General features: G+C 43.5%; 1 protein-coding gene across 1 annotated transcript in view; it reads right to left on the bottom strand.

Annotated features, from left to right (window-relative positions):
- DSCAML1 (DS cell adhesion molecule like 1) overlaps positions 1-15,956 on the bottom strand; it is a 518,862-nt gene that overhangs the window by 20,157 nt on the left and 482,749 nt on the right. Inside the window, 4 exon segments of the mRNA XM_056794329.1 lie at positions 1,706-1,845; positions 4,698-4,853; positions 7,919-8,065; positions 15,583-15,823. Of these exon segments, the coding sequence (XP_056650307.1) occupies positions 1,706-1,845; positions 4,698-4,853; positions 7,919-8,065; positions 15,583-15,823 (684 nt within the window).

Below are 15,956 nucleotides of genomic sequence, written 5' to 3'. Positions count from 1 at the left end.
GTGTACCTGGGTATCCTTGAATGGCCAGACATGCTATCCATTTATTTGTGAGGGTCCAGGTTCAAGAAGATACAGATGGCTTAGGAAAGGTGATGATGGTGGCTCACCCCAACCCCAGCTGCCCTTCCTATGACCAGAGCCCCTCTGGCCCTACCTTGGATGACTTCCATTGGATGTTTCCATTGAATGCCACATGGCAAGCAGCTCCATTCCACTCTCCCACATACATTCATATACACATATCATATATATAAAAAAAACCCCTCTTACCTTCTGTTTTTGAATCAATTCTAAGAAGTTGAAAGTGGCAAGGGCTAGGTAGTCTGGGTTAAGTAATTTGCTCAGGGTCCTATAGCTAGTGTCTGAGGTCAGATTTGAACCCAGGACCTCCTGTCTCCAGTCCTGGTGTTCTATCCATTGTGTGCCACCTAAATGCCCCCTGTACCATATACTTTTGCATATGGTTACCTAATATATGCACACACCCAGATTCATATATGTTACCTCACTTGCACATATATATGAACACCAATATATACTCACATTTTTTCACAAAGGCACAGAGGCCATTGGTTCCTGCCTCAGTGCTTTTTTTTTTTAAACCCTTACTTTCCAACGTAGAATCAATACTGTGTATTGGTTCCAAGGCAGAAGAGTGATAAGGGGGTTACAGAGCTAGGAAGTGTCTGAGATCACATTTGAACCCAGGACCTGCCATCTCGAGGCCTGGCTCTCTACCCACCTACATGCCCCCTGCCTCAATGCTTTGATGTCAGTATCTCATGAGTTTATTGCCTCCCCCGGGGCCAAAGAAACTCAAGTCCCAAATGGGAAAGATGTTTGCTCTAGTCTGAGGATTTTCCACATGGTATGTGGTGATCTAAGAGGATGTCTTCTAATCATTCACTTTGTGAATAAGAAAAGGCAAAAAGTATACAAAAGGCATAGGGAGGTTGTCTGGGACCTGGGTGCTTTCCCTATCACTCTTAGAGGGAACAGAGGGAGAAGAGAGTGTGTGCTGGGTCCCCAGCTTTCTTGGCCCCACTGGGGGTCCCTCCTGTCTCTCTCCACAATGGTCTCTCTCCCTTTTCCCCACCCACCTTACCCCACTCCCTGCCCCTCTGAGCCTGAGGGGAAGGCCTCTCTTGACTCTCCTCTTAGGTCTATACCTTGGCTTGTCCATTGTTTCTTCCTCAGTCATGGCCACTGCTAACCTGGCATTGAAGAGACCGGAACTTCCCCCAACCTTCCCTCCCCAGCCCTGTCCCAGCTCCCTGTCCCTCTCTCCCCACCAGGCCAGGCTAAGTTCGTAGCTTTGTCCGGGATTTGGAGACGGAGATGACTCCATTCTTGCTCAGAATTCTCTGGGTCTGTATAACCCTGAAGGCCCTCAAAGGGGCTCTTGAAGACCTGGTTTCCTCCTGCATCCTCCCCCCCTGGCTGTGACCCTCTGGCACCTGGAACTGAAGTTAATTATGTCGACCATAAATATGAACCAGGATAAAGTCTTGGGAAGTTCCCAGAGGCAAACTTGTTGGTGGGGACAGGACATAATGTCCCCTCCTCCTATCACCCCCCCAGCAGGCTTGTTCTCCCTCTTTCCTCTATCTCAGCTCTAGAGGTCAGCCTGGCATCTCCTCCTTTAGAAGCACTAGGCCTCTGACTGTGCTAGCTGTGCCACTGGGGGCGGGGGGGTGTCACTCACCGGCTGTCCAGATCCAGGACTTGAGCAGAAGATGGTGTACTTTCGGATCACCCCATTAGGTTTGGCAGGAGGCAGCCAGGACACGACCACACTGCTGGCCGATGAAGGGACGGCTTTGATACCGGCAGGGGGACCTGGAACTGAGTGGGGAAGAAGGCTAGATCAGCCCAGGGAAGGCTGGAGTGCCTCCCTGGGGAAATAGGGATAACAACTGACATTTGTCTAACATTTCGAAGTTTGCAATGTGTGGTGGTGACTGAGGGCCAGAGCCAGGTCAGAGGGAAACTGTGGGGGGTATTGTAATGAGGCTCAGCTCTTTCTGCCCTCCTTATCTGGTTCCTTCTGGCATTCTGGTCCAATTGGCTTTCTTGTGGTTCCTCCTCTTCAACAACAACAACAACAACAACAACAACAACAACAACAACAACAACAACAACAACAACATCAACAACAACATCAACAACAACAACATCAACAACAACAACAACATGGTTCAGTGGTGTCTGATTCTTTGTAACCCTATAGGTGTCCAAGGGGTTTTCTTGGCAAGAATACTACACTGGTTTGCCATTTCCTTCTCTAGGGGATCTGGTATATTAATAAAAATAATAATTTATATATTACTTTAAGATTTGTGGAATATCTTAAAAATGTTATCTCATATGGCCACCTCAACATTCCTATGAGAAAGGGACTATTTTTAAACCCATTTTACAGTGAGACAGAAAGGTTAAGTGACTTCCCCAAGGGTCATCTAGCTAGTGAACATCTGAGGCTGGATTTTAACCTACATCTGTTTTAATTCCAAGTCTGGCTTAGTATCTACTACACCATTAGCTGCCCCTTCTTACTACTGAGTCTTTGTTCACATATCAGCAACGGTCACCTTCCTGCTATCTACTTTCATACTGAAGTCCCTCCCTCCCTCCCTCCCTCCCTCCTTCCTTCCTTCCTTCCTTCCTTCCTTCCTTCCTTCCTTCCTTCCTTCCTTCCTTCCTTCCTTCCTTCCTTCCTTCCTTCCTTCCTTCCTTCCTTCCTTCCTTCCTTCCTTCCTTCCTTCCTTCCTTCCTTCCTTCCCCTTTTGTCTTAGTATGAATTCTAAGACAGAAGAGCAGGAAGGGCCAGGCAAGGGGGGATAAGTGACTTGCCCAGGGTCACCCAGCTAGGAGATGTCTGAGGTCAAATTTGAACCCAGGACCTCCTGCTTCAGGCCTGCTCTCTAGCCACAGAGCCACCCTACATTCCTACCATTATGATAAACGGTTTTCCTAAAGCCCTGTTAGATCTCCTCCTGGGAACTTGTGATTTTTTTTATTTTATGTATCAGGACATTATAATTCTGTGGCTATGAGTTGACAGACTCTTTTTTCCTTCTTTCCTTCCCTTCTTCCCTCCCTCACTGTGTGTGAGTTGCCCCGTCAGGGGTCATGATGAATGGACTGCCCACTCCATTCTCTGGGCTTCTTTCAGGGAAGGAGGGGGCTCTCTTGTCGAATGAAGAGAGTGTAAAGACTAGGTCAGTCCCCTGTGCCAGCACTGCAGGTGGGGCTGTGACTTCAGGAAGGAAAAGGGGCTCAGATGGTAGCCGGGTTCTCGTGAAGGAATAGTGCCACCTCTCCCCTGGGTGCTTGGGCATCGAGGTGTCCATCTCCCCTTAGGCACTGAGGGAAGGAGCTGCCCTTAGCTTTTGCTCCCAGCTCAGGGTAGGTTGGGCAATGGCGCCGAACATCTGTGACCTTAATCTCCTAATGGGCTTGGCTGGCTTATCCCAACATCACCTCTATGGACCTTTGGGCATCTGCCACCCAGCAGCTTCAGTACCTTCAGGGTAGCCCTGACCCCACAACACCAAACAGGTAGGGTTTTAATGGTGGCAAGAGGGGGCTTATTTACGCTGTGCTCCCTGGATCCTGGGGGAGAGCGCTTAGGGGGAAGGGTAGAGACCTATGCTGAAGGCTAGTCTTACAGGATGCTGTCCAGGAAGGAGCATTCTCCCTGCCATGTCTGGGTCCAAGGACAATGAGGTGACACCAAAGAGGAAAGAAATCACCTTTAAAAGGCAATTTTGGAGGGAGAGCAGGGGCAGACCCTTCTGGGCCTGAGTGATGATGATAGGGGCTGATTTTATTTTTAATCCTTACCTTTTGTCTGAGAATCAATATTGAGGGGGGCAGTGAAGTGCCTCCAGGGATAGAGAGCCAGGCCTAGAAATGGGAGGTATCGGGTTCAAATCTGACCTCAGATTTTTCCTAGCTGTGTGACCTTGGGTGAATCACTTAACCCTTATTGCCTAGTCCTTACTGCTTGTCTGTCTAGGAAGCTATGCACAGTATTGATACTTAAATGGAAGGCAAGATTTAAAAAAAAATTCAACAGGCCAGATTTGAACCTAGATCCTCCTGATACCAGGCCTAATCCTCCATCTACTGTGCTACCTCACTGTGCCCAGAATTCTTTTCTTTCAAGGATCATATCAGGGATCATTTCCTCTTCATCTCCCAAGCTAAAAAATATTTCCCTTCTTGTATTTTGCCCTTTACCTCTCCTTTATTCTACTACTCCCTACTGCATATAGCACTTATGTACCTTCTCCCACATCCCACACCCAAGATAAGCTCCTGGAAGGCAGGGATTATATCTTCCTTTAGTCTTTGCATCTTTAGCACTAGTACAGTGTCCAGCACACGGTCAGTACTCAATAAATGCTTATAGAAGAACTGAATCCTATGGAGTGAATGATATTCTGGACATGACTTTGTCCTTCAAGGCCTATAACTCCGTCTATATTCTAATTATTCAAAAGGGTCTTGTCTTGAGGGTGACATCAGATCCATTTGTCAGGCCAGTCCATGGGTGTATCATTTCTGCCCTCCAAAGGGCTTTAGGTCAAAGTCAGGCTGCCTTGGGTAAAGTAGTTCAGGAGAGGGCATTTGTGTGTGTGTGTGTGTGTGTGTGTGTGTGTGTGTGTGTGTGTTGGTGCCAAGGAACTTACTATCTTCTTTGGTCTGGATATAGAGCACACTGCTGCGGACGCCATCCCCAGCCTGGGTGTAGGCCAGCACCTGGACACTGTAGTTGGTGAACTTCTCCATGCCTCGAAGCTCCACTCGTTCCCGGGTCGTGGTGATGTTCTGCATCTCTCCCCACTCTGCTCAAGAGAGACACGAAATGAGTGTAGTTGTGGGATGCTGTTCTCTTGCCACTCTCAGAGTCTCTGCCTCCTGTTGCAAGAGCACCAGCTGGAGGCTAAATCCAGATTTATCATATCCTCTCAATTCCCTTGCTCAGACTTGGCCTTCATTTTTGTTCTGGTGTTTCCCATTTTGGGAGAGGAATAGAATGAACCTGAGTGTAGGGCCTGAGATCCTCTCCTCTCATCCCTGTGACCTAGACAAGAGTTGACTTAACTCTCACCCTTTTAAGTCAATAGTTCTCCCTCCCATACCCATATCCCCCATTACCAAAGCTACAGAATACTCATTTGAGAACAACTTTCCCTTCCCAGTGCTCCCTCCCTTCTCTCCTCTCCTCTCTTTCTCCCATCCCTCCTTTCATTCCTCCCATCTCTAACTTCTCTCTTCCCTTCCTCCCTCCCTTCTCTCCTTTCCCTTCTCCCTCCCTTCCTCTCTCCTTCCCTCCCTCCCTTCCCTCCCTCCCTTCTCGCTTCCCTCCTTTCCTCCCTTCCTCCCTCCCTTCTCTCCTTTTCTCCTCCTCCCTCCCTTCTCTCCCTTTCTTCCCTCTTTCCCTCCTTCCTTCCTTCCTTCCTTCCTTCCTTCCTTCCTTCCTTCCTTCCTTCCTTCCTTCCTTCCTTCCTTCCTTCCTTCCTTCCTTCCTTCCTTCCTTCCTTCCTTCCTTCCTTCCTTCCTTCTCTTATTTTCTATTTTAGAATCAATACTAAGTATCTTTTCTAAGGCCCAAAAGCAGCAAGAGCTAGAAAATTGGGGCTAGGTGACCTATCCAGGGGCACATAGCTAGGAAGTGTCTAAGGTCAGATGTGAACCCAGGACATCCCCTCTCTAGGCCTGGCTCTTTATTCTCTGAGCCACCAACTTGCCCCTAGTTCCTTATTTCTTTACAAATGAAATATCTTAGGGGGAATGCTTGGACAATTAGTGGGGTCCCAAGCAGGAAAAAGCCCAGTCACCTGACCATGCATACAATCAGTGTAAAAACAGTCAGCTCCCAATTAGCTGCATGTGGCATGTCCATTTTGTGGGTGATTCATAGCAAACATCCAATCCTATATTGGTCTTCCCCTAGCCACCTTACATATTTCTAGATCAGGTCTATACATTGTGAACCAGTGAGCATTTGGAAACAAAGACCCATTTTAGTATCAGGACAAGCTAACCCTGGAAAGGCCCTCATCACATCTCTCCTGGATCATTGCAATGATATTTCAACTCGTCTCTGCTTCTAGTCTCGCCTCTCCAATCCATTCTCCATATAGTTGGCAAAAAAAAAAAAAAGCACAGGTCTGACCAGATCACTCCCCTGCTCAAAAAATCTCAGTGACTCCCTAGTGCCTCTAGAATAAAATACAAGTTCCTCAGTTTGGCATTTAAATCCTTTACAATCTTTCTCTGGCCTTTTAGTCAAGATTTATTTCACAATCTTCTTCCTTTCAAATAGATTATGCTCTAGTTAAACTGGTGTTCTTACTATTTCCCCAAGCTGGTATTTCATTGTCCATTTCTGTGTTTTTACACAGGCTGTTTCCTGTAGACAGAATGTTCTCCCTCTTTACCGTAGCCTGTAAGAATCCTTTGCCTCTTTCTATGAGGTAACTCAGGTGCCTTCTCCTACCGGAAACCTCTCTCTCCCATAAGTTAACTACTCATTCCTCTTCCCATGATCTTGTATTCACTTGTCTAATGGTTGCACCCTCCAACGTAAGCTTTTTGAAGGCAGGAACTGTTTTATGTTTTGTCTTTTCATCTCCAATGCCGAGCACAGGCCCTAAAATACACTTAAATGCTTGTTGAAAAGGAATTCACTCATTGATTCATGCAGTCAACCCATATGCTAGCACTTACATTTACTGTGTGACGGGCACTGTGCGAAGGTTAGTGATATAAAGCAAAAGCCAGAACAACCCCTCCTTCAAAAGGCTAACATTCTTTGACTTCAAATTAATTTTATTATTTTTCCAAATAAGAATAATTTCTTTTCTCTCTTCTGCCTTCCCTTAATGAACAGTAAAAAACTAAAAGACAGGAAAAGTCCTCATAACAAGTCATAGTCAAACAAAACAAATTCATAATTGGCCATTCCCAGAATGTCTTACTCAATATCTTGAGTCTATCATCTCTCTGTCATGAAGTATGTGAAGCCAACATCTTTTAAAATTTCATTTAAAAAAACAACAAAACCCTCACCTTCTGTCTTAGAATCAGTACCAAGTGTTGGTTCCAAAGCAGAAGAGTGGTAAGGCCTAGGCAATGGGGGTTAAGTGACTTGCCCAGGGTCACACAGCTAGGAAGTATATCTAAGGTCACATTTGAACCCAGGACCTCTCAACTCCAGGCCTGCCTCTCTATCCATTGAGCCATATAGTTGTCCTTGGAGCCTATGTTCAAATGGAAGAGCCAACATATCCATAAAGAAGTATATGTTAGATAAATATGGAAGAGGTGGAAAGTAGACTTAAGTGGGAAGGCAGGGATAGCTGAAAGTGGGGGTGGACCAAGAAAGGCCTCCTAGAGGAGATGGTGCTTGGGCTGATCCTTAGAGGAAGTCAGGGATTCTGCTAATCAGAGGTTAGGAGGGAGAGCTTTATAGTCGTGAGGGACAGCCAATGCAAAGGAATGGAGGTGGAGATGGAATGTCTATTCAAAAGCAAATAGGAAAACACAAATACAATAAAATAAAGAAACAAAAAAAAGAAAAAGCAAATGGAAAATTTTGGAGGGATTATATACCACTTTGGATTTTCTTGGCCATTATTCCCACTATTACTGTATATAAAACCCAACATACATTCCCACTGGGTCTGGTCTTGAGATTAGTATAAGAAGACCTTGAGTGGACCGTCTTCCATTTTCTTATAATAACCTCATCCCCCCCTGGTATACTGAATGGAACAGAACAGGGATTGTGAACTTGGATGATCCTCTCCTTCCCACCTAGAGAGAAATGTGGGTCTGATTGTAGAAGACAACACCCACTATTTTTTCCTCACCATCCTAAAAACTGAGATTCTCATGTACTCACCCCCATCCATGTAGAGAGACCAAAAGATGACCCGGTACCCCTTTAGGACACCATTAAGGGTGCTCCGTGGTGGCTCTGACCAGGAAATGACAGCTACATCAGAAGTGATGGACAGGGCTCGGACATTCTCAGGAGGCTGGCTGGGCACTGGGCAGGAGAAATAGGAAGGAAATTAGACTGAGAATAGAGGGGTGATCGAATAAAACAAGTAAGTCAGTCATCTCCATGAAGCTGGATCCAGCTTGCCAGCCCTTTGTCTCAGACTATTATTGGATTCATCCAATAAGATGAAAGTTAATAGGGACAAATGTCAAGACTTATATTAACCTCATGAGAAGGAGAAAGCATGGCTAGGGATGCAACAGCATCTCCAAAGAGATGTGGGGGTTTCAGTAGACTGCAAATTCAGTATGATTCAATAGGGTCTTATGTCAGCCAAAAAATCTACTACATTAAGAGGAGTATAATGTGTAGGATGAGGGGAATGACCCACAACTGGAACTTTGTGTTTAGTTCTGGGTACCATTTTTCAGGAAGGATGCTTATAAGGGTGTTAAGAATAGGGCAACTAAGATGGTTAATGGCCTTGATGTGAAGCTATATGAGGTTTATTGTTGAAGGGACTGAGAATGTTTAGTCTGGGGAAGAGAAGATTTAGGGATGGCACAGCAACTTTCTTTAAACATTTGAAGGACTATTTATCTCTCTCTTTCTCTTTTTAATCTTCCATCTTAGAATCAACATTAGTTCCAAGGCAGAAGAGTTGTAAGGGCTAGGCAATGGGGATTAAGTGACTTGCCCAGGGTTCCATAGCTAGGAAGTATCTGGGGTTAAACTTGAACCCAGAACTTCCCCTCTCTAGGCCTGGCTCTTTATTCATTGAGCCGCCTAGCTGCCAAATGGGGCTGTCTCTTGGAAGAAAGAGTAGAGTTATTCTGTTTTTCTTAGAAGGACAGAAATTGGGTGAATGGATAGAATTTTAGCTTGACATCATGGAAACCTCAACTATTAGAGTTATTTGTGATTCTGTAACTGTGACTTAAGAGATTTTTGGAGGAGCAATATGAAGATTCAGCAAGCTTCTTTTCCTTGAGATTTTTAAGGAACAAATACTTTTCAGGATCCAAGCTTATTGCTGTTTTAGCTGGGGTAGGTATAGTCCTAATAAAAAGCAGGAGAATGAACAGTATAACTAATAGGAGAACTCCCAGACTTAGAGCATCCTCCTTGTTGGACTCTATTCCAGGAGCACTGAACAGAGCCAGGGGTGGGTAAAGGTGGGGGAAGACCTAGTTGCTGCCCTGAGTTATTTACAATTTAATTATGTCCTAAAGTTTCCCTGGATATACTTTTCTAGTATGGTCCACTACACCATAATGCTTAGTTTGTTAATCAGTTCTTCATGGATAAATACTTGATGTCAAGAAAAAAGGTAAAATGTTCAGTAGAGCCCAGAATTATGGCTTTGGGTACATGGTAGATCTGTGGTCTCACCACGTCAAGCCACAGATTCTAATGGAATGGAATCAATTGACTGTCAACTCTGGCCAAGAACTGAATGAACAAACCAGGGAATGAGAACTCCTGAGACCTAACGGAAGCTAATAAAGTGGAGTGGAGGGGTTAGAAGGGATAAGACTGCTGTATTTCCTAGGAGGCAGAGAGGAGTGGAGTCACCTGGCACTGTCCCATGTTCTCCCAAAGGGGAGAATAATGCCTGTGGTAGGATAGGACTTTTTGGGGATCGAAGGGACCATCTCCCTGACGTCATACCTCAACATCTCCAAACAACTCCAGATAATATGAAATCATTTTGAGAAGATTTCTAGGGGAGGAGATCACAAACACAATCTGTCTTAGTTACCCATTCCATTGCCATTTACCTCTCCCTTTAAGGGAAGCCTTCTTTACTTTTAGCCTAGATCCTTCCTTATACAATCTAGTCCTGGAGTTGCAATGGTGTTTTCATGCAGATCTCCTTATTTTGTTATTGCAAATCTGAAGGCACGTTGATTCCCCTAGTGTTACTTGGGTAGAACACCAATGGGACTTCCCACTGCCTACTGAAGGGCAAGGGACAAAGGAGAGACCTAATCTGCCTTGCTCTGAATGGGAGAAAGGATGTAGAAAGCTGGATGGAAGGTAATTAGATCCTGTTGCCCCACAAGAGGCAACTCTAATTTTTATGAGCATTTAAATGATAATACATCATCCTAACGATCCTCTTTGAGAATGATTATTGTTTCATATTACTTAGGTGTAAAAATATAAGCGCCATGTAATTAGGGACCGAGTGTAATAAACTAATACAGATCGCCCGTTCCAACAAAATGAAGGTAATATAATTATGGAAAAGACACCATTGTTAAAGCTGGGGCCCTTGAATACCCCAGGAGGAGTGCTAATATTGCCAGGAAACGATCAGGATTTGACAGGATAACGAGGGCCTTAATTAAGTATGAAAAACTGCTGAGCAAATGTGGCTGGAAACTTTTTTCCTCCCCTTTTTGTTGGGGAATGACTCCATGGCTATTGCCGATTCCTTCCTGATGGAAATGTCAATGGCCCCAGGAGAGAGAAGAGGAGTTAGCACGATGGGAGGCCAACAGCTGCTGAAGGTTACAGGCAGTCCAGGCCCTGTCCAGATGTTTCCCACTCTGGCCCATAGTTAGAATAGTGATGCTGGGATAAACTTGGTACACTAGTTTCATCTCAGTTAGCACCCTCCTGCCCCCGTGGGGACACCGTCATGAAGCTTCCTTCATCTAGACCTCTCCCTCCCAACTTGAGTCCTCTTCCCAAAGTACAACTTTTTTATTTTGAAACTCCACTTACTAAAGTGACCTCTTTCTCACATTTCAAACTTTCTGAAATCCTACCACCTCCATCATGAATTGGACCATCTGAATCCAAGGGCTAGCACAGAGTAAATGCTTAATAAATGTTTACTGACTGATTGATTGAATTCTGAATTGAGAGTAAACTCTTCATGCAGTCTAATCTTACCTTGTAAATTCCCCGGCTACCCTCCATGTTTTTTTTTTAAATAACCCTTACTTTTTGTCTAAGAATTGATACCAAGTATTGAACCTTTACCTTCAGTCTAAGAATTAATATCAAGTATTGAAATCTATATCGATTCCAAGACAGAAGAGCACTAAGGGCTAGGCAACTGGGGTTAAGTGACTTACCCAGGGTCACACAACTAGGATGTGACTGAGGTCAGATTTGAATGCAGGACCTCCTGTCTCCAGATCTGGTTCTCTATCCACTGAGCCACCTAGCTGTCCTGCTATCTTCCATCATGACCCTGTACATACTTTCCCCAAATACTCCAAACTTTTGTGATCTTGATATATATTCAGCTGTCCTACTCTGCTATAAAGTTATATGTTGACCTTTAGCTTTTACTTGGTTATAGAATGTGTGCCGTTTGTTTTGACACCTTTTTTCTTAGGTCTTTGAGTCTTAAGGCAGCAGCATATGGTGGAAACTTCCAGATCAGTAATTTAGGTCATTCTTTGGCTTGATTTTATCTGTCTTTCTTCTCACTAATACACTACAGAGAATAATTTCCGTTCTAGTGGATTGCTCTGGTTATTCCATACAAAGTGGAACAGATGAGGAGTTAGATATTAGAGTCGTTGAAGACTTGTGAACTGTAACCTTAAATTTAAAATTTAAAGAGGCAATAGATAATAAATGATATCACTCTGAATCCTACAACTCAAGTAAATAGCTTAACCTTTGGCTAACATTCACCTCATAAATTACTGAGTATGTTTCTTTATTTTGTCACCCTCTCTAACCTCATGTGTCTTCCTGGATGTCTTTCTCCCTGTCTGTTTCTCTTTCTTTTGGCTTTCTCATCTTCTTTCTCAATTGCTTTCTCTTTCTTTGCCTTCTTCACTATATCTTTTCTTTTTTCCTTCCCCTTCTTTTCTCCTTCCTGACTTTCTTCTCTCCAGTTTTTATCGTCCATCTTTAACATCTATAATGTTTTATATTTCATGTATGTGTACTGATTACCATTTTTTTTCCTGTTGGAGAGTGGCCCTCAAGAGAAAGGAATTTTTCTGACTCTTGACAAGAGTTTTAGGCCCATGTTAACTGACTATATGGTGCTTTATCCCATCCCCATGTGTAAACTGGTATTTAGCAAAGGTTCTTTGAAGAGGATAATAAGAACTCACATTCATGTAGGTTTACAAAATGTTTTCCTTACATCAAACTTCTGTGTAGGGAATGGTATTTGTAATTATTATTCCATTTTGTAGAAGTGGAAACACAGGATCAAGAAATGACTCCAACTTCTTTGTTTTATCTGGGTCAGATTATATTTAGTCTCTATTGGGTTCATTTTAGGAAGGGCATTGACAAATTGGACACAATCTGGCACATATAGAGAAGGTAGCTCAGGTTAGAGAGGTAATTTGAGATCAGGATATAGAAGAATAGAGTAGAGGAATTAGGATTATCTAATTTGGAGAAGAGATGATTTAGGGCTGCCATGATCACTCTGGATTATTTTAGTTGGCTTCATAGGGCAGAACTAAGTGTAATGGGTAGAAATTGGAGAGGCAGATTTTTGTTTGATCTAAGGAAAACCTTAATTCTTAAAGCTATGCATAAGTTGATAGGCAGTAATGGGTTTCCTCATCCCTGAAGGTCTCTAAAGTGGAGCCTGAATGATTTGTCATGGATATGGTAGAAGGGATTCCTGTTCAGGTACAAATTAGACTAGGGACTTCTGAGGTTCCTTCCAACTCTAAGAGTCAGCAACTTACCTAGGATGCAGCTAGTAGGTTAGGACTAACAGCGTCATAGAATTTGGGAGTCAAGGACTAATGCTTTTTTGGTTTTATTTTTTCTAGTTCTAGGAAATAATTTTTGGGTAGTTTGACACGGTATTGAGAAAGAAAATTAATTTAGGTAGGATTGTCATTTTTTTATATTGGCTCAGCCTAACATGAGCAATTAATATTTTCCCAGTTGTTTAGGTGTGACTTTATCTAAAAGTGTTTTGTAACTGTGTTCATATAGTTACTGAGTTTGTTTTGAGTATAATCCTAGTTATTTTGACTGGTGCTTTTTCTTTCTTTAAGTATTTATGTTTTATTATCCTCTCAGTATTTATTTTACTTCTTCCTTTACCAAGTTTCATGAAGTTCATAGCTTTGTACCAAAATGAAAGGGGCCATGATATTCGCTTATTAAATACTTCCAGAGCTGTCTCACCCATTTCCAGATTTTTAAATCCACATACTGCATTTAAACAAACAAAAACAAACTATTCTAAAACCAAGATCGATGAAGTAGATCTGGTGTATATATAATTAAGGAGAAGAAAAAAAGTTTTTTTCCAGCATCATTTGGACTGTATTACCTAGGATATGGTGGGCTCCATGGGGTGTCCCAAAAGCCTTAGTGCAATTTAAAACTCTTGGGACACCCAGTATACCTAAGAAAGTTTTACAAGTTTGGTGAAAAGCCAGGTGCTAACAAAGACCTTATATGTTGGGGAAGTTTGTTAAAATTGTAGTTTTGTTTTGGATAAAGGATATGTTTGTATGTGAAACTCAGTATGGAACCTAGCACTGCTCCAAAGGAAGCTTCTATTTACTATCTGGTAAACTGGTCAAGAGAAGGCAAGCTCCCCAAAGCCCACAAGGACAGTTATACAAATAAATCCTCACTGCCCTTGGCCGATGGGACAGGAGGAAGCAAGTGAAGTAACTTGCTTCTCTTCAGACCCTGAGAATAGGGGTGCAGGTAAGGGATGAATCAGTGACACAAATAAGACCATTATTTTGCAGAGTCTACTACACTGCTAGTCTGCTGGACTAGAGTTAAGAGGTTAGACTTTGATCTTAAATGATTTAAGCAAGTCAAGAGCTAGGATGAGAGAGAGAAGGGGTAGAAGCAGGGAGACCGAGGAAAGGCTGAGGATGGAGGAGGAGGACAGGGTCTCAATTAGAAAGTTGTGATTACCTTTGGTGACATCATCCCTCCTTTCAATGCCCTTTTCTCTTCTTTCCCTATTTTCTCCTTCCCCAAATACCCAGTGTTCCCAGGCTGCTATAGCCTCTGCCTCTTATCTCTGCTAAATTCACCCACACCAATGGGTCATTGAGGAACCAGGACTATATAGTCTAAGACTCTGAGTCTGAATGCAAATTCTGCCACTTACTCCAAGTCTGTGTGACTTGAGATTGAGGAAGTTAATTTCCCTTTCCTAGCCATCAGTTCCCTCACCCTGAAAATGAGAGGCTCAGCTTATGTTATCATTGCTAAGATCTTTTGAAATTCTTGGCTCCTGACAGGGAACATCTTCTTTCTAAAGGGGGACCAGATAAGGAGATAGAAATACTGAATATGAACTCCAGGCAGGGTGATAGATCCCTGGGGGAAATTCTGGGGTGCCTGTGCACTTTCTGGTACCCCCAAATCACTCCAAATAGGATTCATCTTCTCTGGGAATAGTAAAGCCTGCCTTAACCAAGGCAGAAGACTCAGGCTAGTCATTTAGCCCCTGTTTCCTTATCTGTCAAATGAGAGAGTTAAAGTAGAAGATCTCCAAGATACCTCCATCTCTGGCATTCTGCGATTCGGAGCCACTGATTCTGGGTTTCAAGCCCCTGACTCAGGGGCTTACCTGTAACTATCTTGGATTCAAAACTTCAGCTTTGGAAAGCAGTGGGTAAATGAACTGGAGAAGGACATGGCAAATCACTCAAGTATCTTTGCCAAGACAACTCCAAATGGGGTCACAAATGGTCAGACATGAGTGCACAGCAGCAACAACAAAAAATGGTTAGTATTTATATACAATACCTTATGGTTTATAAAATGCTTTATAATTATTATCTCATTTGATCCTCACAACAACCCTGGGAGGTGGGGGCTATAGATGAGTTTGTTTTTTTTTTTTTGGTTTTAGATTTTATAGATGAGGAATTTTTTTAATAGATGAGGAAATTAAGGCAAATAGAGTTTAAATGACTTGTCCAGAGAAACACAGCAAGTAAATGGCTGGGGTAGGATTTGAACTCAGGTCTTCCCCAGTTCTAGATCCAATGCTCTATCCTCTACATTTTAGCCACCCTGGAAATTCTTTCACGGTTCTAGGGAGAAAGGACTGGTCTTAAATTGTTCTTTCCTTTTTAGGGAGATGGAAATAGTCTTTGACCATTTTCTGAGGGGTACCAAAGACTCTTTCTCTTCAGGTTCAAGCATGAAGTACTATAGCATTTTCCATTTGGGAAATGGGAGAGTATTTGTCAATGATATCAATATTAAAACATAAGAATAGCGGACATTTCAGATGGCACTTTTCAAAGTACTTTACACATATTATCTGATTAAATTCTCATAACAACCCAAAGAGGAAGATGCTATCATCCCAGCTTTACAGATGAGGAAACTGAGATAGATTGAGGTCAAGTGTCTTGATTAAGTTCATAGAGCTAGTAAATATCAGAGTTAGATTTTGAACCCCAGTATTTGTAATTCCAAGTCTAATATACTGTGCTATCTCCCATTCAGTTGTCTTCCAGCTCTGTCATTTCATGCATTGGTGATCAACTCTGGAATCACCGGCCGTCCCTTAGTTGTAGCCACCCCGTAGCAGCCTTGCCCCCCAAGGGCATCACCATCCTCCTCACCATCCTCCAGTGTAGTGGCATTGATTTCGCTGGATGAGGGGCCCGTCCCTGCCCGGTTGAAGGCCTGGACCACCACCCCATATTGAGCAAACTTCTTCAGGTTGTCCAGGGTGTAGACCTCGCTGTCCCCGGTGGCCTTCATCTCCACAATGCTGTATTGCCCATTGCTGCCGGGACTGTTCTCCCGGTAACCGATCTGGTAGCCACGGATCACACCGTTCTGGAGCTCCTTCTTGGGAGCCTGGGAGAAGCAGGGAAAGGGATGATGGTTACAGAGGAGGACAGATTCACAGCCTGGGGAAAGCCTAGTCTGCCCTGGGGCTCTGCCTCAGCTCCTCAGCCTGGGAGAAGCTAGGCAATAGGAGGAAGAAGCA

This window comes from Monodelphis domestica, chromosome 4, assembly GCF_027887165.1.
Source record: "Monodelphis domestica isolate mMonDom1 chromosome 4, mMonDom1.pri, whole genome shotgun sequence".
In the NCBI taxonomy this organism is placed as follows: Eukaryota; Metazoa; Chordata; class Mammalia; order Didelphimorphia; family Didelphidae; genus Monodelphis; species Monodelphis domestica.
This window is presented reverse-complemented; position numbering and strand designations above follow the sequence as displayed.